Source organism: Rattus norvegicus, chromosome 5 (assembly GCF_036323735.1).
Source record: "Rattus norvegicus strain BN/NHsdMcwi chromosome 5, GRCr8, whole genome shotgun sequence".
In the NCBI taxonomy this organism is placed as follows: domain Eukaryota; kingdom Metazoa; phylum Chordata; class Mammalia; order Rodentia; family Muridae; genus Rattus; species Rattus norvegicus.
Genome location: NC_086023.1, coordinates 72,053,197 through 72,075,194, shown reverse-complemented (window position 1 = coordinate 72,075,194; position 21,998 = coordinate 72,053,197). Strand labels below are relative to the sequence as shown.

The 21,998-nt window shown below is 38.6% G+C and overlaps 1 protein-coding gene and 1 pseudogene across 1 annotated transcript; both read left to right on the top strand.

Annotated features, from left to right (window-relative positions):
- Window positions 1-402: 402 nt before the first annotated feature.
- Window positions 403-1,356, top strand: Or13c3c (olfactory receptor family 13 subfamily C member 3C). Its single transcript, NM_001000403.1, has one exon. It carries the CDS (start codon window positions 403-405, stop codon window positions 1,354-1,356), a length of 954 nt encoding a protein of 317 aa, NP_001000403.1.
- Window positions 14,879-15,494, top strand: Or8i8-ps1 (olfactory receptor family 8 subfamily I member 8, pseudogene 1; annotated as a pseudogene).

Sequence of the window (21,998 nt, the reverse complement as noted above, 5' to 3'; positions counted from 1 at the left end):
GACTCAGAATTACAGTCTTCTTTTTAAAGTAGACTTTTGCTTTGTCTTCTTCATTACTAGCTTGCTAGGGCAGATGGAATGAACAAGTCAGGTGTACAGTGAGTCATTAGGCAGGGGTTTGGAAACATCAGTTTAAGAATGTATTCTCAATAATAGAAAGAATTACTTTTGAATGTGCCTCTTAAATGGGTAGATGTCGGCAATGAGCATGCCTACTTCCAACATTCTCAATTTCACTATATTCAATACCATACATTATTGGGGGTATCAATGTCTGAAATTAAGAAATGAACCCTTTCTAATACATGAAAAATAATTCTTCAGGTACTTTGCACTACTTGTTTTGGGGGCAGTGAATATGTTCTATGGTAGATTTTCCAATGATGGCTGACCATGGATGACATGGATAAAAATAACCAGACATTTGTTTCTGAATTCCTTCTTTTGGGCCTTTCTGGATACCCAAAGACCGAGATCCTTTATTTTGTTATTATTCTTGTTATGTATCTAGTGATTCTAACTGGCAATGGTGTTCTGATCATAGCAAGCATCTTTGATTCCCATCTTCACACGCCCATGTACTTCTTCCTGGGCAACCTCTCCTTCCTGGATATCTGCTACACAACATCTTCTGTTCCTTCAACATTGGTGAGCCTGATTTCAAAGAAAAGAAACATTTCTTTCTCTGGTTGTACAGTGCAGATGTTCGTTGGATTTGCAATGGGCTCAACAGAATGTTTGCTTCTTGGCATGATGGCTTTTGATCGCTACGTGGCCATCTGCAACCCTCTGAGATACTCCGTCATCATGAGCAAAGAGGTGTATGTATCCATGGCATCTGCATCATGGTTCTCTGGTGGAATCAATTCAGTTGTGCAAACATCCCTTGCCATGCGGCTGCCTTTCTGTGGGAATAATGTTATTAACCATTTTACTTGTGATGTCTTAGCTGTCCTAATGCTAGCATGTGCTGATATATCTCTCAATATTGTTACCATGGTGATATCAAATATGGCTTTCCTGGTTCTTCCACTACTACTCATCTTTTTCTCCTACGTGTTCATCCTCTACACAATCTTGAGAATGAACTCAGCTTCAGGGAGACGCAAAGCATTTTCCACCTGCTCTGCCCACCTGACTGTGGTGGTCATATTTTATGGAACTATCTTTTCTATGTACGCAAAACCTAAGTCTCAAGATCTGACTGGGAAAGACAAGTTCCAAACTTCAGATAAGATCATTTCTTTATTTTATGGAGTAGTTACCCCCATGCTAAATCCAATCATTTACAGCTTGAGGAATAAGGATGTTAAAGCTGCTGTAAAATACATACTGAAACAGAAGTACATCCCATAAAGATACCAGCAAACATAGTCTGAGATTGACTCAGTTGCAATTATGTGAGAACAGTTTAATTAATTATTTAGTCATTTTGGAAAGATCTTGGCTCCTTAGTTATCTCCCAGAAATGGAAAGTAAATGCCTAGTGTTGAAGACACCATGTTCTTCAGAAACAGAGCCCAGAAACTCTTGAGCTGGACCTTAAAACCTGCTCCCTGAGGTCTAACTTTCATGGTACCCGAAAGCACCATGCAAGGTATTATGAAAAGAGAGACAAACAACAGTCTTACTCAGCTATGTTCCCTATGAACCATTTCAATGAACAGTATACACAGTAATCATAAAGGCACAATAGCTTGTTGGTGACCAATGCTTCTGTAATTGTACATATTACCTACCCAAAAACAGGGAGAGCATGCTTGCTTCTAGAATCATGCTAACTACTCAGTGCTAATGAAATCACCATTGTTCAGGAGAATCTACAGCCCTTAAACCAGCTAAGTCTCTGACAACAGTCTATATACATTTGTAGTTGTACCCAGGTAAGTGGAGTTTTCACTCTTCATCAAGGACAGTTTTCTTTTGGAACAGAAAAGAGACCATTAAAAAAAACACCACTAATAAACATGCAGAGTTGAGGAGCCCAGTCCCATTAGATGCATCAACGAGACACTTCTATGCTTATGGCTCAAGGAATATTTCCAAAGACATGACTGAGTGATTGTAGTGGCCAGAATATCAGGAACTTTGCTGTGAGACTGTGTCCCTCAGTAAAGCCAGAAGCTACACATGTAATGTCTCACCAATGTGAGTGCCCGAATATGACCTGAATAAAGAAGACACTAATAAATATTCCAAACTGCACTGGGAAGAGCTCACAATGCCACAACCCCTCACAAAGGACCCAAGCAATTCAGTAAATCTGGGATGGGTGACATAGCCTTTCCCAGGGAAGAGCACACCAGTTAGTTATACATGTCCAGATAGTAATCCCTGAAAACAAGCAGGGAGGTAGCCTTATACAGACCAAATAGGTTGTTTTTAGCAGTTTATGTATGTAAATATACATATTGGCTAGTGATAAAGTCAAAGAAAATATGTGTTCTTGTAATAACAATTAGTTAAAATGGCCATAAATTTGTGAGACAGGAGGAGTACATGAGGGGGTTTGGAGGGAGGAAACTGAAGGGAGAAATGTAATCAACGTATATTCTCAGAAATAAAATAAAAAAAGAGAACCCTTGTTTAGAGAGAGATATTTTCATTCTTTCCCCTCACTAGTCACACTCAGCTAAATTTACTGAGGATTAGAGCTTGCTCCAAATGGATCTACACACGTGTCTTCATCTCTCACACACCATGAACTGCAATTACAACCCTATCCTTGGTAAAGTCTGAATTAAGTGCATCCAGTGGGCTGTGTGGAAATATGGGGAAGATGACATCTAAACTCAGGAAGCAGACAGACAAATGTGCAAATGTCTCTATTCCCAAAACTCTAATTAACTTTTTGGTTAGATTATTCATTCTTTCAAATTCAGAGTTAACTTGCTAGTGATAGACAAAGTAAGTCAAGTTCCCAGCATTCTTTGAGGTTTTACTAAGTTGGAAAACACAATTACGGAGGTCAGTGTCATAGTAAGTGAAGTTCAGGTGCCACAGGGAGGAATCCCAGCTACTGTTTCTTAACTGAGCTTTTATCTAAAGCCATTCACTAGTAGAGCCACATGTATGCCCTAATATCCACTCCATTAGCATTGATAACGTCTTCCACATGCACATCTACAAGAAGAGATCAGGGAAGAAGAAGAATTGGGGATGATCAATGAGTGATGGGAGGGATTTCTGTACTTCTGATGTGAGAGAACGGTTAGCTTCAATTCCACCTAAGGCAGAGGATCCTGATAAAGAGCCGGTTCCGGTTTGGAGTGATGGGCTGACATCAGGTTTGATAAGTTGATGCCTTCTGCATCCTCAAGAGTGCAGACTGGCAGAGGAGGTCGTCTAGAAGAGAGAACAGTGGGCGCACACAGCCAAAGCCAACAGAGATGCGTTCACATCTCCCTGGGAGGTACTCACAGGTTCAGGAAGATTAAAATAGTCAGTGATTAATGAGATAAAATCAGTTAATATTTTCAGATAAGTTGAAACTCCAAAGTAAATTGAATATTGTTGTCCTTTTCTGTAGACGACTTGTCGAAAGGAGCGATCTGAGCTCAGGGTAAGGGTGGGCCACCCTGCCCAGGATCATGGATATCTCTTAGGTCATGGTGACAGCAGGGCTTTGACTTTATTCTCCAATCCCTTTCTCTTGTCCTGTTTGTCCTCATCTCTTCACATCTCCCCTGAAATGTTTCATTCTTTGCTCAGCGATAAACTTCTGGTAGGTCAAGGTTTATAGTTTAATGATGAACGTCCTGAATCCTGTCTTTTTCTCCTGTTGCTCTTGAAAAGGAATTTTGTTAGTGCAGAGAACCTATAGAGAGTTGTTATTTCTTAGTGACATTGATCCATTTCTGCCAATGGCCTTACACCAACATATTCCGGTATCACTCTTTCTAAGCCTTTATCTTTATCTTTGTTAATAAAAGCTAGCTTTGTTTATTTATTTGTCATTTATGCAGGGGAGCAATGAAATACGTGGAGGGCGGAGGACAAGTTGCATGAGTTGATTCTTTCCAGAATGTAGGTCATGGGGGCGGGGCATGTCAAGCTTGTTTACTAAATATGCTATCTTGATGGGATGTCTATTACTTTTGATTATTACCAGACTTTAAGCATGTGAAAACATTATTTCTTTTGTTTTGGCCAACCCCTCCAATCTCACCTTAAATTTTTTGTCACAGTATCAAGAATGTCCGCAACTTACATGCAGGCTTTTTATGAGGTGGAACATACCCCACTTCTTTTGTTTTTCTTTATTTTTAATTGGATATTTTTATTTACATTTCAAATATTATCCCCTTTCCAGGTTTCTTGTCCATAATCCCCCTATCCCATACCCCTCCCCTTCTTCTATGAGGGTGTCCCCCTCCCTAACCACCCCCCTGACATTCCCCTGCACTGGGGGATCCAGCCTTGACAGGACCAAGGGCTTCTCCTCCCATCCACACCCCTCTTCTTAAACTGATTCATAAGCCCAAATGTGAGAATCACTAAGTGTAAAAGTTGCGAATATGTACCAGGTTTCCAAATGCCCAGGGACCAAAAGTTAATAGAAATCGAATACAAAATGCATCTGATATGTTTGTGGTACCTTTGACATTTTCATATGATATCACAGGCCTCTATGCCAAGCCCACAACATGCATTCTTTGCATGAACCCTGCCACCCCACTACAGAGTACCAATGAATAAGAATATTGTACACTGTGAATAGCAATGCTTTTATTTCAGATGTTTTCAGTCCCATTAGTGCCTAGTCCCGAGCTGTTTGTGTCCTGGAATGGTGACTAGAGATGGCTAAGGAATGAAGGAAGGAAAGACCAGATACAGAGACACAAAGGTGCACACAGGGATGCTGGAGTCGGACAGTACTGCAACCATTGCTGCTGAACCTGAGACTTCAGGCATGTTTATTAGGTATATGGCCGAAGACCTAGTTTCTGCACTGTAGGAGGTCACAGCTCACCCAGTTAGCCATCCAGGAGATGGAAGCTGGAGTCGCTACTCCTTCTACTCTGTGATTCATCCTCATCAGCTCATTCCTGGCCTCTGGAGGAGACCTTCACCATCCCACTTCAGCATGTCCCATACAGATAATGGCTATTCCAATTGTCCCATGGGTCAGAAGTTGACATGGCTGTGCCCACGTGAACCATACACATTTACTCAGGACCAACTCATTCAGGCTTTCTTTGACTCTCTGTTTTAGAAATACAATGGCTTAATTATGGCGAGCAAAGACTAGTGTTTCCTTCTGTCCCTGCTCAGCATGTAAGTGTCAGAGCAGTAGACTTTTCAGTTGAGTCATGTCAGAATATTTAATTTTTAAATTGTGGCTTAGTTGATGACTTTGGTTCCATTAAAAAATTGTTAAAGGTATCTTGGTTTGAATGTAAGATATTTCCAACATTTTAAAATGGCTCTAAGATACTTTTGCTATTTTTAATTAATTATTTTATAAAATACTTCTCTCTCATATCGATGATTCTAAGTTCACACTATCTCCCAAGTCTGAAAATGTTGAATCTGCATCCTTCCATACCAAATATTCAAGCCAAGATGTAATTTTCTCCATAAAAATAACAAGAACATTGCATCTTATTAGTGTACAAGTTTGTTTTAAGCTTGACTGAAAGGTAACATTATTTTATTATCAAAGGATTATTGAAACACGAATTTTTTAATGACTTCCTCTGACTTCATGGGAATGTAATCTACTCATAACCAAAATCACACACACACACACACACACACACACACACACACACACACACACACACACACATACACACACACATGCATGCACACACACACCTGACAGTAAGAATTACAAAGACCTATTTGCAGATTATAAAGCTAATGTAGTCACCAGAGCCCAGTCAGTCTTCCTCATCTATTCTCACATATTTTCATCCTCCTTATTATCTTGAGGCAAATCCTGGACACAATCATATTATATTGGACTTAGGTGTTATGTATATAATTACACAGCAATACCCAATATTATTATATCAGTAGATATAAGTGTGTATGACTATATAGTAAGCAAAACAAATTTCAGGACCAGAAGAAAAATTAGGAACCAGTTCAAAATGCTCCAACTGTGCTTTAGAGCATTTCTGTCAGTGTTGGCTTGTGCAATAGTCATGTTGTACAATAAATGTTCATTCACAGAATGCAAGTTTTGGATCTCAAATGTCAATTTTCCTAGGATGTCCCTGCAACCCCAAAGTACACTTTTGTCTGAGCAGGCTAAAGAGCTTCCTGTAGGCTTGTTTATAAACCTGGCAATCTCTTTTTTATTCATTTGTTTCATCTTGATTATCCTCCTTGGAGTTGGCCTGTTGGATTTAGCCAGGTAATTGACTCACAAAGTTGGCAACAATGTAAGTGTGGCCAATATTTCCCTCTTCACACCCAGTTATATCAAGTATGCGTCACCCACCTTTTGCAGGTGAGAATGTGTCTAGTGATTCTGTGGTTCTTTTCAGTATATTATTGAATTTTATGTGAAGTGTCTTAATTAGATGATTAACATTCAAGTTAAAAAAAAACACTCCTGTTCCTGGCCCCAGGAGTGTCAAGAGTAATTAACTTCATTTACTGGGTCTATGTCTCTCAAGCAAGGGTCACTGTTATCCACCTGCAAACATGGGCAACCAGCCAGGGTCATTTGCTTTCCAGCTATTGCTTTTTCTGGATCCTCTCAGTGGCCATCTGGTAGCTTTTAATTTTTATGCTGACAAAAAGAACAATTTTTATGTTTACTTCTTGTCTCAAGGGAAATGAAAAGTTTCATCCTTTCCCTTGTTTGTTCCCTACTTGGCCAAAGCCTTCATTTCATTTTATCTTAATTCCCCATGAAGCCACTTCCACAGAGAGAATAAAGCTTATTTCCTTTAGTCTTTTCTGAACTCAGAAAGAAAGAGTTTTTATTTTTATTTTATTATTAGTTTTGGCAGACATAGACACAGATACTGCTCAAGTTTGATAACCACACTTTGGGCGCGTAAGTTAAGGTGTATCACAATGTATACCTCACACGCTTACACAGCCACATAAAGCCTGGATTTATAGGCTGTGCTGTATATTCAGTTAGCTTTTCTCTGGGGAAAACCTTGCTCAAAGTTCATGTGGCATCTTGCCATTTTTTAGTGCCTAGGATAAGTGAGGAATACTGTCATTAAATGTTCCTAAATCATTTATTAACAATACCATGGGGATATTATTTATAACTCACACCTCTATGCATCCATCCGTAGAAACTTACTAATTGTTGGTTAGTCCTGTTGGCCCTGCACATCTGCGATCTTTCTTTTAATATTTTCTTTGAGAATTTTGTACATGAATATCTTATCTCTGTTGCTTCACACCTCCTTTTCTGTTAAACACCCGTGCTCCCCTCCCACACCCACAGTCTCTTATTATTTCTCCTGTGATATCTCAATGTAAAATCACTTTGATATTATTTCATCATCTTTAATGAACACATTTCATGGTTTGTGATATGTATGTGTTTTGATGTCCTACTTTTGCTATATTGAATAAGTTATTGTCTTTCAGAATCCAAATATTTCACTGTAATTGAGACATCTCTTGGGAAAGCACCATCATGATTTAAGTATTAACATCTCCACTATAGTTTAGTAGACTTTCATAAATCACCATGATTAAATAATATGCTATCTACCTGTCTAAATTTGTTCCTTGTTATTCGATCTAAGTTTATTTTTCTTTTGTGTCTTTAAGGGATTTGCCTTTATCTTGTGAATTTATTTATTGCATTATTTATCTGCTTTTTTTATTCCAAATGATAGGCCATGGCATCTTTTATGAAATTAATTTACCTGAAGTAACAATAAGAAAGCAGGCTAAACACCTCAGTGATTATACATGTAATTCACAGTGGACATGCGCTTTGTCCCTCGATAGAGGCCATTGCAGTGTATGGAGAAAATGGCTATCCTAGAGAAATACACATCAAACTGACTGGAGGGTCAGCTTTTGTTTGAGAAACAAATATACAGATTTCTTTAATCGGAGCCATTCTGGTATAAATTGATACTGAATTTCCAGTCTCTCTTGCCATCATTGGTCTCTCCCTGAGCTTTATGAAGTGAGGAGATGACTTAGTTGTCTGTATGGAAAACTCAGGCATCCTCAGTAATGAAGATTTCTTCCAAATTTGTTTCTGATCCTAAATAAATCTTCATATATTAACTCTCTGGCACAGGCACTGTCAATGTCCTGGTATTTTTGTTAGGTGCAAATGCCATTGAAGTTAAGTGAATATCAATGCTTTAGCACACTTTCTCCCTAGAGTAACAATAACATATTTGTTCCCCTTGTTGCTTTGACATAGACGTGTTTTATACTGGCTCCTCCTTTGACATCCTGAAAGGTGGGCTATGGATAGAATAACCCTCACTCACATTTGTGGAGAAATGTATTCTTTTGGATCTTTCTGGACAGCAGAACTTGAAATCATTTTTTGTGTTCTGGACTAGTTATATACCTAGTGATTCTAACTGGCAACCATGTTCTGATTGTATTAAGCATCTTAGATTCTCCTTTTCACATGTCAATGTACTTCTTCCTGGGCAACCTTTCTCCTGGATGTCTGCTATACAACTTCTTCTGTTCCCTCAACAATGGTGATCCTAATCTCAAAAGAAGTATTTCCTTCCCGTTTTAATTTACATTTCAGTTGTTGCCTCCCCATATCCCCTCTCACAGTTCCTCATCCCATTCCTCATCGCCTTTGACTCCAAGAGGGTGCTCCTCCCCCTAAGCCTCAAGTCTCTTGAGGATTAAGCACATCTTTTCCCGAGGCCTAACCAAGCAGACCTCTGCTATATTTGTGCCAGGGGTTCCTGGTTGGTAATCCAGTCTCTGGGACCTTCCTGGGGTCTGGGTTAGTTGAGACAGCTGGTCTTCCTATTGGGTCACTCTCATCTTCAGTTTCTTCAATCCTTCCCCCAATTCAACCATAGCAGTCCCGGACTTCTGTTCAATGATTGAGTGCTTGTATCTGTGTGTTTCAATTAGTTGCTTGTTGGAACTCTCAGAAGACAGCCATGCCAGGCTCCTGACTGTAAGCATATCATAACATCAATAATAGTGTCAGGCCTTGGTGCCCCCTCCCGCATGAGATGACTCCCAAGTTGGGCTGGTCATTGGACCACCCTTCCCTTAGTCTCTTCTCCATTTTTGTCCCTGAAATTCTTTTAGACGGGAACAATTCTGGGTCAGAAATTTTGATTGTGGGTTGATAGTCCAGTCCTTGAGGCCTTGTCTATCTACTGAAGGTGGACCTTTTGAGTTCCTTCTCCCCAATGTTGGGCATTTTGGCTAAGGTCACCCCCATTGGGGCACTAGAGTCTTTCTCCTCCCAAGTCTCTGGTATTTTTCAAAAGGTCTCCCCATCTTGCACCCACCAAGGCTGCCTATTTCCATTCATTCTTCTAGCCCTCTGGACTTCTCTCCTGTTCCCTACTTCCTGATCCTGTTCCCGGTTTCCCCTCCCCTTCTCCTCTTCCACCCAGATCCCTCCCTTCATCTGCCTCCTGTGGTCATTTTCTTCCCCCTCTCTTGGGTCTTTCTGCTTGTTTCAATTGTTATGGTTTGTGGGTTGTATTCTAGGAATTCTGTAAATTTTGGCTAATATTCACTTAGCATACCATGCATGTCCTTTTGAGTCTGAGTTACCTCACTCAGGATTATATTTTCTAGTTCCGTCCATTTGCCTGCAAAACTCATGATGTTGTTGTTGTTTTTAATAGCCAAATAGTATTGCAATATATAAATGAACAACATTTTCTGTATCCATTCTTGGGTTGAGGGACATCTAGGTTGTTTCCATCTTCTGGCTATTACAAATAAGGAGCATGTATGAACATAGTGGAGCATGTATCCTTGTGGAATGGTGGGGTGTCTTTTGGGTATATGCCCAAGAGTGGTATAGCTGGGTCTTCAGATAAAACTATTTCCAATTTTCTAAGGAACCACCAGATTGATTTCCAGAGTAGTTGAACCAGTTTGCAATCCCATCAGCAATGGAGGAGTGTCCTCTTTCTTTACATCCTTGCCAGTATGTGCTGTCACTTGAGTTTTTGATCTTAGCCATTCTAATTGGTTATAGAACCTCAGGGTCATTTTTACTTGCATTTCTCTAATGACTAAGGAATTGAATGTTTCTTTAAGTCCTTCTCTGCCATTCAAGGTTCTTCTGTTGTTGATTCTCTGTTTAGCTCTGTATCCCATTTTTAAATAGGATTATTTGGTTTTTGGAGGTTAACTTCTTGGGTTCTTTATATATTTTAGATATTAGCCCTCTGTTGGATGTAGGGTAGTAAATTTTTTTTTACCAATTTGTAGGTTGTCTATTTGTCCTATTGATGATGTCTATTACCTTATAGATTTTTTTCAGTTTCATGAAGTCCCACTTATCAATGTTGATTTTAGAACCTGAGCCATTGGTGTTCTTTTCAGGAAATTTTCCCTTGTGCCAATGAGTTCAAGGCTCTTTCCCACTTTCTCATCTATTAGATTCAACGAATCTGATTTAATGTTGTGATCCTTGATCCACTTAGACTTGAGCTTTGTGCAACCTGTAAATATGGATCTATTTTTCTTCTTCTACATACAGACCACCAGTTAGACCAGCACCATTTATTGAACATGTTTTCTTTTTTCCATTGCATATTTTTGGCTTCTTTGTCAAAGATCAACCAACCAGAGTCTACCGGAGCTCCCAGGGACTAAACTAACATCCAATGAGTACACATGGAGGGGTCCATGACTCCACCCACATATGTAGCAGAGGATGGCATTGTCCAACATCAATAGGAAGCCCTTGGTCCTATGAAGACTTGTTTCCCCAGTGTAGGGTAATTACCAGGGTGTTGAGGTTGGAGTAGGTGGGTGGGAGTGGGAGCATCCTCACAGAAGCAGGAGGAGGGTGAAAGGGATAAGAGAGAGGAGGGAAAGGGGATAACGTTTGAAATGTAAATACATAAAATATCCAAGAAAATTAAAATGAAAAAAGTATTCATAGGTATGTGGGTTTAATTCTCTGTCTTCTATTCTATTCCATTCATTGACCTATCTGTCTCTGTATCAATACCATGTGGTTTTTATCACTATTGCTTTAAAGTACAGCTTGAGGTCAGAGATGGTGATTCCCTCAGTAGTTCTTTTATTGTTGAAAATTGTTTTCACTATCTTGGGTTTTTTGTTTTTCTATATGAAGTTGAGAATTGCTCTTCCCATGCCTATGAAGAATTGTATTGGAATTTTGATGGGGATTGCATTGAATCTGTAGATTGCTTTTAGTAAGATGGACATTTTTACTATATTAATCCTGCCAATCCATGAGCATGGGAGATCGTTCCATCTTCTGAGGTCTTCTTCAATTTCTTTCTTCAGAGTCTTGAAGTTCTTATTGTACATATCTTTTACTTGCTTGGTTAAAGTCACACCAAGGTACTTTATATTGTTTGGGACTATTATGAAGGGTGTCTTTACCCTAATTTCTTTTTTTATTATTATTATTGTTTTTATATTAACTTGAGTAATTCTTATATACATTTCGAGTGTTATTCCCTTTCCCGGTATCCGGGCAAACATCCCCCTCCCCCCTCTCCTTCCTTATGGGTGTTCCCCTCCCAACCCTCCCCCCATTGCCGCCCTCCCCCCACCAGTCTAGTTCATTGGGGGTTCAGTCTTAGCAGGACCCAGGGCTTTCCCTTCCACTGGTGCTCTTACTAGGATATTCATTGCTACCTATGAGGTCAGAGTCCAGGGTCAGTCCATGTATAGTCTTTAGGTAGTGGCTTAGTCCCTGGAAGCTCTGGTTGCTTGGCATTGTTGTACATATGGGGTCTCGACCCCCTTCAAGCTCTTCCAGTTCTTTCTCTGATTCCTTCAATGGGGGTCCTTTTCTCAGTTCAGTGGTTTGCTGCTGGCATTCGCCTCTGTATTTGCTGTATTCTGGCTGTGTCTCTCAGGAGCGATCTACATCTGGCTCCTGTCGGCCTGCACTTCTTTGCTTCATCCATCTTGTCTAATTGGGTGGCTGTATATGTATGGGCCACTTGTGGGGCAGGCTCTGAATGGGTGTTCCTTCAGTCTCTGTTTTAATCTTTGCCTCTCTCTTCCCTGCCAAGGGTATTGTTGTTCCCCTTTTAAAGAAGGAGTGAAGCATTCACATTTTGATCATCCGTCTTGAGTTTCATTTGTTCTAGGCATCTAGGGTAATTCAAGCATTTGGGCTAATAGCCACTTATCAATGAGTGCATACCATGTATGTCTTTCTGTGATTGGGTTAGCTCACTCAGGATGATATTTTCCAGTTCCAACCATTTGCCTACGAATTTCATAAACTCGTTGTTTTTGATAGCTGAGTAATATTCCATTGTGTAGATGTACCACATTTTCTGTATCCATTCCTCTGTTGAAGGGCATCTGGGTTCTTTCCAGCTTCTGGCTATTATAAATAAGGCTGCAATGAACATAGTGGAGCACGTGTCTTTTTTATATGTTGGGGCATCTTTTGAGTATATGCCCAAGAGAGGTATAGCTGGATCCTCAGGCAGTTCAATGTCCAATTTTTCTGAGGATCCTCCAGACTGATTTCCAGAATGGTTGTACCAGTATGCAATCCCACCAACAATGGAGGAGTGTTCCTCTTTCTCCACATCCTCGCCAGCATCTGCTGTCCCCTGAGTTTTTGATCTTAGCCATTCTCACTGGTGTGAGGTGAAATCTCAGGGTTGTTTTGATTTGCATTTCTCTTATGACTAAAGATGTTGAACATTTCTTTAGGTGTTTCTCAGCCATTCGGCATTCCTCAGCTGTGAATTCTTTGTTTAGCTCTGAACCCCATTTTTTAATAGGGTTATTTGTTTCCCTGCGGTCTAACTTCTTGAGTTCTTTGTATATTTTGGATATAAGGCCTCTATCTGTTGTAGGATTGGTAAAGATCTTTTCCCAATCTGTTGGTTGCCGTTTTGTCCTAACCACAGTGTCCTTTGCCTTACAGAAGCTTTGCAGTTTTATGAGATCCCATTTGTCGATTCTTGATCTTAGAGCGTAAGCCATTGGTGTTTTGTTCAGGAAATTTTTTCCAGTGCCCATGTGTTCCAGATGCTTCCCTAGTTTTCTTCTATTAGTTTGAGTGTGTCTGGTTTGATGTGGAGGTCCTTGATCCACTTGGACTTAAGCTTTGTACAGGGTGATAAGCATGGATCGATCTGCATTCTTCTACATGTTGCCCTCCAGTTGAACCAGCACCATTTGCTGAAAATGCTATCTTTTTTCCATTGGATGGTTTTGGCTCCTTTGTCAAAAATCAAGTGACCATAGGTGTGTGGGTTCATTTCTGGGTCTTCAATTCTATTCCATTGGTCTATCTGTCTGTCTCTGTACCAATACCATGCAGTTTTTATCACTATTGCTCTGTAATACTGCTTGAGTTCAGGGATAGTGATTCCCCCTGAAGTCCTTTTATTGTTGAGGATAGCTTTAGCTATCCTGGGTTTTTTGTTATTCCAGATGAATTTGCAAATTGTTCTGTCTAACTCTTTGAAGAATTGGATTGGTATTTTGATGGGGATTGCATTGAATCTGTAGATTGCTTTTGGTAAAATGGCCATTTTTACTATATTAATCCTGCCAATCCATGAGCATGGGAGATCTTTCCATCTTCTGATGTCTTCTTAAATTTCCTTCTTCAGTGTCTTGAAGTTCTTATTGTACAGATCTTTTACTTGCTTTGTTAAACTCACACCGATTACCCTAATTTCTATCTTAGCCCATTTAAATCTAGCTAAACTCTTCCTGGGCGTATACCCAAAACATGCTACACCATACCTCAAGGACCTGTGTTCCACTATGTTCATAGCAGCCTTATTTGTAATAGCCAGAAGCTGCAAACAACCTAGATGTCCCCCAACTAAAGAATGGATACAGAAAATGTGGTTAATTTATGCAATAGAATATTAGTCAGCAATTAAAAGTGATGACATCATGAATTTCAGAGATTTGTCATTCTCGTTGTACAGATCTTTCACTTGCTTGGTAAGAGTTACAATGAGATGTTTTTATAGTATTTGTGCCTATTATAAAGGGTGTAGTTTCCCTAATTCCTTTCAAGACTATTTGTCATTTGTATAAAGGAAAGCTACTGATTTGCTTGAGTTAATTTTATGTCCTGCCACTTTGCTGAAGTTTTTTGTTGTTGCTGTTTTTTTTTTTTGTTGTTGTTTTTAAATCAGGTTTATGAGTTCTCTGGTGGAATTTGGGGGCTTGCTTATGTATACTATCATATCATCTGCAAATATTGTACTTTAACTTCTTTTTTTACAATTTGTATCCCCTTGGTCTCTTTTTGTTATCTAATTGCTCTAGTTAGAACTTTGAGTACTAAGTATATTGAATCGATAGGGAGAGAGTGGGCCGTTTCATCTTGTCCTGGATTTTAGTGGGATTGTTTCAACTTTCTCTCAATTTAATTTGATGTTGGCTGTTGGTTTGCAAAATATTGCTTTTATTATGTTTAGGTATGTGCCATCAATTCCAGATATTTCTAATACTTTTAACATGAAGTGGTGGTGTATTTTGTCAAAGTCTTTTTTCAGCATCTAATGACATTATCATGTGGCTTTTTTCCTTGAGTTTGTTTACATAGTATATTATGTTGATGGATTTTTGTATATTGAACCATCCCTGCATCCCTGGGATGAAGCCTACTTGGTCATGGTGAATGATGGTTTTGATTCTTTGATTTGGTTTACTAGAATTTTTGAATATTTTTGCATTGATATTTATAAGCAAGACTGGTCTGAAATTCTCTTTCTTTATCCCTGTATATTTCTTGCAAATATTCTTTGGATTTGCATTGGGAGCAACAAAAATGTTTTCTGCTGGGATAGATGGCTTTTGACTGATAATATGGCCATCTAAAAACCTTAGATACCTCATCCTCATGAGCAGAAGGGTATGAGTACTGATAGCTTCTGTGTCATGGCTCTCTGTTATAATTAAACAAAAACTGTACAAAGATGCCTTTTACTAGGTGATTGACCCTATGAAGGAATAACATTAATTACTTTTTATGTTAGCTTCCTTCACATTACCATGAACTGACATAACCTTCAATGCTTTTAATTTAATGATGTCAAATATGACCTTCCTGGTTCTTCAACATCTGGCCATCTTTTCCTTTTATATGTTCATATTCTACACAATTTTGGTAAGAATTCAGTAACAAGGAGACTCAAGGTCTTTCTCAATGGCTCAGCTCACCTGACTGTGATGATCACAGTACCATTTTTATATACACAAAACATAAGTTGCAAGAGCTTTGGAAAGCCAGTTTACAAGCTAGAGTGGGGTTTCTCATTTGTGTTTTATTGAGTAGTAACTTTTATGCTAAATTCTATCATCTATAGCATAAAAATAAAGATGTAAAAGCTACCATGAAATAGTTATTGTATTGTGAAGCTGTTAATGAAATTTCACCAAAGGGAAATATAAGACTTACATCAATAATGAGCTCGGTTTGTCAAATCATGTTACATAACATAAATATATACATTTCGATGTCATTTAAGATAAAGTTTAAAAGTGGTATGGAAAACATAATTTGTTCAATTATCAATGATGTTGAAAAAAGGTGTGGAGAGATGGCTTTATTCTTTACCTTCACTAACAAGACTCAACTAGAATCACTGAAAAATATTAATAGCTACAAAATTATCTCTGATCCAACTCTTTCAAAGACAATGAATTCCTTTGGAGTCTGATCCCTGATGCTATCTGAACTGAGTCTCAACATTTTTTATTTGGGCACCAGAATGGAAAATATCATATGCAAGTTTTGTAAGTAGGCATCTGGGGTATAAATTCTGTTCTGTCATAAACTACTTAAATAGTATTGGGTGGTTATTATCTTTTCAAAACTGTATTCTCATTTTCCAAATGGGAATAAGTAAGTAAGCTGAGCTCTCAGTAATATTGGAAAATTTCATTAAATTGCACAAAAACATCAGAATTGTGCCAAGTTGTCAGTTGCTCCCCTTTTCAGAGTGTAGCAAGGATGACTCATGCTGTTGGCTTTGAGTTTGGGGGTTGAGGTAAAGATGCTGGCTTGAAGATAAAAGATCATAGCTAACATCAAGGGCCTTTGCCAGTTACCAATTAATAGAATTTAGCATCTTTCTCATAAGTCTTTATGATAATACATATCACCATTCCTTCTTGTCCTTTCTCTAACATATTTCTAAAAAGGAAGAAAGGACCAGCAAGGGTTCCCATGGAAACTGGAACATATTTATGTTACTTCAAGGTAAAGGAGGAGAGAGGGGCTGAATTGCCTCCCCCTGAGCCCCCAGGCACAGGAGTTAGTCTTGAAGAAAGTTGATACCAATAGTTTGGGTCTGAAAATAACAAGGCAGTTTTAAAAATTTTACTTAAACATTTTACCCGATCTTTCCCGGAATCATCATTTATATAACAACATGGAATTGCTGTATAACTGAAAAATCAGCAAACAATGACTCCGGACAAACCTGTGTTTTGTGTGGCCAACTCAACTAAGAATGGCGACATTTTTGAACTATTGAAGAAATTAAAATAACAATACTTGTATTTTACAATACACTCCAACTTGGGTTTTGCTAATGTTTTAAGATGCTTTTATTTCTAAATAAGTTTAGACCCAAATGACATTATGTGCCACAATTCTGACTTTCACGTTGTGGTAGCCTAACATCAGAGCCACAAAGCTGTCATTAATTTGAAGTTAATAAAATACACAATTTTTCTGGTTTACTATTTTGAAATATATTTGCTTGTGTATGCACACACTTGCATTTATAACTCCATGTAATTTACTTCCATGTACAGATTCTTGTAACTCTACAACAATTAAAAATAAATGTCTTGGCAGACTTTCTCCTGTCTCCCTGTTCCCTCAGATATAATCTCACAATCTTATCCCTAATGCTGCACCAGAACTTCAGCTGAAGCCTTCATCTGCCTCCAACTTCCCTAACCCCACCCACCAATCTCCCCCTCACCTTTCCTGTGTATCCTACAGACCATCCTCTTTCAACTCCCTCCTCCCACTGGTCACTGTATCCTAGCACCCAACTCAAGCAGACATGTTCCGGTAGACCACACACTATGCCTGCCAGAAAATCGTGTGGGCTGCCTACTTACCTTCTCCTGTCTCTCTATTCCTTTAGACCCAACCCTACAGTCTCATCTCTAGCACTGCAGCAGAACAGCACTTGTAGCTTTCTCTCACACTTGCCCAAATCACTTGTGGATCCCACAGATCATCCCCTCCTAATCATCCCCCACACTCATTGCTTTATTCCACACCCAAATCCAGCAGGCAACCCCTGCTAACCCAAGGGCCTCCCTTCCCAGGACATCAAGTACGCTGAAGGCAGGTCCATACCTCTTCTACCACTCCTGAGAGCCTGCTCTGTAGCTAGAAACCTGATGCATTCTCCCTTTCCTCTCTGACCCCATCCCCAAGGGGTCACAAAGATCTTTTTGCTTTTTCCTACTCATCCCAAATACCAGCAGGCCTTCCTTGTGAACATGCCAGCGGAGCAGACCAGCAAAGCAGGAATATATATTCATCAGACTTTCTAAGAATCCAGAGGGGAAACAGAAACCAAGGAACAAAATTCTCACCTAACAAAGACAAGTCTAGAAAATAGCTCTTAAATCCTTTAACCACCCAAACCCAGCTGTGGAGAGTCCAGTGTAAAAATATAACTAGTGACTGCCAGGATAAAATTTATTTACTAGAGCCCAGCTATCCTTCCACAACAGGCTCTGAATATTCCAACATAACTGAAACACAAGATAAAGACCTTAAAACCAACTATATGAAAGAGATAGAGGTCCTTAAGAAGGAAATGAATAAATCCCATAAAAAGAACCGTAAGAAATATTGTCCAATTTATTTTATGAGGCCACAGTTATCTTGATACCCAAACAACATAAAGACCCAACAAAGAAAGATAATTATAGACTGCTTTCCCTCATGAACACATATAAAATTATTAATTAAAATATTAGCAAACCTTGCTTGGTTAAAGTCACACGGAGATATTTTATATTATTTGGGACTATTATGAAGAGTGTCATTTCCTTAATTTCATTCTCAACCTGTTTATCCTTTGAGTAGAGGAAGGCTGCTGATTTGTTTGCATTAATTTTGTACCCCAAAACTTTGCTGAAGTTGTTTATCAGGTTCAGTAATTCTCTGGTGGAATTTTTGGGGTCGCTGAAGTACACTATCATATAATCTGCCACTAGTGATATTTTGAATTCTTCCATTCCAATTTATATCGATTTGACCTCCATTCGTTGTCTGATTGCTCTGGCTAGGACTTCAAGTACTATATTGAATAAGTAGGGAGAGAGTGGGCAGCCTTGTCTAGTCCCTGATTTTAGTGAGTTTATTTCAGGTTTCTCTCCATTTTGCTGTATATTGCTTTTACTATGCTTAGATATGGGCCTTGAATTCCTATTCTTTCCAGGACTTTTATCATGAAGGGGTGTTGAAATTTGTCAAATGCTTTCCCAGCATCTAATGAAATGACCATGTGGTTCTTATATTTGAGTTTGTTTATATAGTAGATTACATTGTTGGATTTTCATATATTAAACCGTCCCTGTATCCCTGGGATGAAGCCTACTTGATCATAATGGATGATCGTTTTGATGTGTTCTTGGATTTGGTATGCAAGAATTTTATTGAGTATTTTTCTGTCAATATTTATAAGGGAAATTGGTCTGAAGTTCTCTTTCTTTGTTGGGTCTTTGTGTGGTTTAGGTATAAGAGTAATTGTGGCTTCATAGAAGGAATTTGGTAGTGCTCTGTCTGTTTCTATTTTGGGAAATAGTTTGGACAGTATTGGTATGAGGTCTTCTATGAAGGTCTGATAGAATTCTGCAGTGAACCTATCTGGACCTGGGCTCTTTTTGGTTGGGAGACTTTTAATAACTGCTTCTATTTCTTTAGGAGTTATGGGGTTGTTTAGATGATTTATTTGTTCCTGAATTAACTTCGGTACCTGGTATCTGTCTAGAAAATTGTCCATTTCCTCCAGATTTTGCAGTTTTGTTGAATATAGGCTTTTGTAGTGAGATCTGATGATTTTTTTTAAAATTTCTTCAGATTCTGTTGTTATGTCTCCCTTTTCATTTCTGATTTTGTTAATTTGGATACACTCTCTGTGATCGCTGCTTAGTCTGGCTAAGGGTTTATCTATCTTGTTGATTTTCTCAAAGAACCAACTTTTGGTTCTGTTGATTCTTTCTATGGTCCTTTTTGTTTCTACTTGGTTAATTTCAGCTCTGAGTTTGATTATTTCCTGCCTTCTACTCCTCTTGGGTTTATTTATTTCTTTTTGTTCTAGAGCTTTTAGGTGTGCTGTCAAGCTGCTGACATATGCTCTCTCCTGTTTCTTTTTGCAGGCACTCGGAGCTCTGAGTTTTTCTCTTAGTACCACTTTTATTGTATCCCATAAGGTTGGGGATGTTGTATCTACATTTTCATTAAATTCAAAAAAAGTCTTTAATTTATTTCTTTATTTCTTCCTTGACCAGATTATCATTGAGTAGAGCATTGTTCAATTTCCACGTATATGTGGGCTTTCTGTCATTACTGTTATTATTGAAGACCAGTCTTAGTGTGTAGTGATCTGATAGAATGCATGGGATTATTTCTATCTTCCTGTATCTGTTGAGGCCTGTTTTGTGACAGCTTATATGGTCAATTTTGGAGAAGGTTCCATGAGGTGCTGAGAAGCAGGTATATCCTTTTGTTTTAGGATGGAATGTTCTATAAATATCTGTTAAATCCATTTGGTTCATAACTTCTGTTAGTTTCTTTATGTCTTTGTTTAATTTCTGTTTCCATGATCTGTCCAGTGATGAGAGTAGGATGTTGAAATCTCCTACTATTATCGTGTGAGCTGCAATATATGCTTTGAACTTTAGTAAGGTTTCTTTTATGAATGTAGGTGCCCTTGCACTTGGAGCATAGATATTTAGGATTGAGAGCTCATCTTGGTGGATTTTTCCTTTGATGAATATGAAGTATTCTTCTTTATCTTTTTTAATGACTTTTGGTTGAAAATCAATTTTATTTGATATTAGAATGGCAACTCCAGCTTGTTTCTTTGGGCCATTTGCTTAGAAAGTTGTTTTCTAGCCATTTACTCTAAGGTAGTGTCTATCTTTGTGTCTGAGGTGTGTTTCCTGTATGCAGCAAAATGCTGGGTCCTCTTTATGTATCCAGTCTGTTATTCTACGTTGTTAAATTGGGGAATTAAATTTGTTGATGTTGAGAGATATTAAGGAATAGTGATTGTGGCTTCCTGCTATTTTCATTGTTAGAGGTGGAATTATTATTGTTTGTCTCTCTGTTGGTTTCATTGCAAGGATATTATATTCTTGCTTTCTGTACAGTGTAGTTTCTTTGCTTGTGTTTGAGTTTTCCATCTATCATTTTTGTAGGGCTGGATTTGTAGAAAGATATTGCATAAATTTGGTTTTGTCATGTGATATCTTGGTTTCTCCATCTATGTTAATTGAAAGTTTTGCTGGATACAGTAACCTGGGCTGGCATTTGTGTTCTCTTAGGGTCTGTACAACATCTGTTCAGGATCTTTTTGCTTTCATAGTCTCTGGTGAGAAGTCTGGTATAATTCTTATAGGTCTGCCTTTAAATGTCACTTGACCTTTTTCCCTTACTGCTTTTAATATTCTTTCTTTGTTTTGTGCATTTGGTATTTTAACTATTATGTGACAGGAGGAATTTCTCTTCTAGTCCAATCTATTTGGAGTTCTGTAGGCTTCTTGTATGTTTATGTGCATCTCTTTCCTTAGGTTAGGAAAGTTTTCTTCTATAATTTTGTTGAATATACTTACTGGCCCTTTAAGTTGGGAGTCTTCACTTTTTTCTATACCTATTATCCTTAGGTTTGATCTTCTCAATGTATCCTGGATTTCCTGTATGTTTTGGGCTAGTAACTTTTTGCATTTTACATTATCTTTGACTTGTTTCGATGTTTTCTATGGTATCTTCTGCTCCTGAGATTCTCTCTTTTATCTCTTGTATTCTGCCTGTCATGCTTGTATCTACGGCTCCTTGTCTCTTCCTTTGGATTTCTATATCCAGGGTTGTCTCCCTTTGTGCTTTCTTTACTGTTTCTATTTCCATTTTTAATTCTTTCACTTGTTTGGTTGTGTTTTCCTGTAATTCTTTCAGGGTTTCTACTTGTTTACCTGTGTTTTCCTGCATTTCTCTAAGGGAGTTCTTTGTCTTTCTTAAAGTCCTTCATCATTATAAAAAATGTGATTTTAAATCTAAACTTTGCTTTTTTGGTGTGTTTGGATATCCAATACTTTGTTTGGTGAGAGTACTGGGCTCTGATGATGCCAAGTAGTCTTGGATTCTGTTGCTTAGGTTCTTATGCTTGCCTGTGGCCATTGGGTTGTCTCTGGTGCTTGCTTGTCTTGCTGTTTCTGAGAGTGAGTTGACCCTGCTGTAGGCCTCTGTGTCAGCACTCCTGTAGAACTGTTTTCCTGTTTTCTTTCAGCTTTCTAGGAACAGGTGCTCTGCTCTCAGGTGTGTTGGTGCTTCTGGAGACTGTCTTCCAGCTCTAGGCGCAGTTAACCTAGCAAGTGAAAAATCTGTATGGCAAGAACATCAAGTCTCTAAAGAAAGAAATTGAGGAAGATCTCAGAAGATGGAAAGATCTCCCATGCTCCTGGAGGGGGAGGATTAATATAGTATAGATGGCCATTTTGCCAAAAGCAATCTACAGATTCAATGCAATCCCCATCAAAATTCTTACTCAATTCTTTATAGCGATAGAAAGAGCAATTTGCAAATTCATTTGGAATAACAAAAAACCCAGGAGAGCAAAAACTATACTCAACAATAACAGATTTCTGGG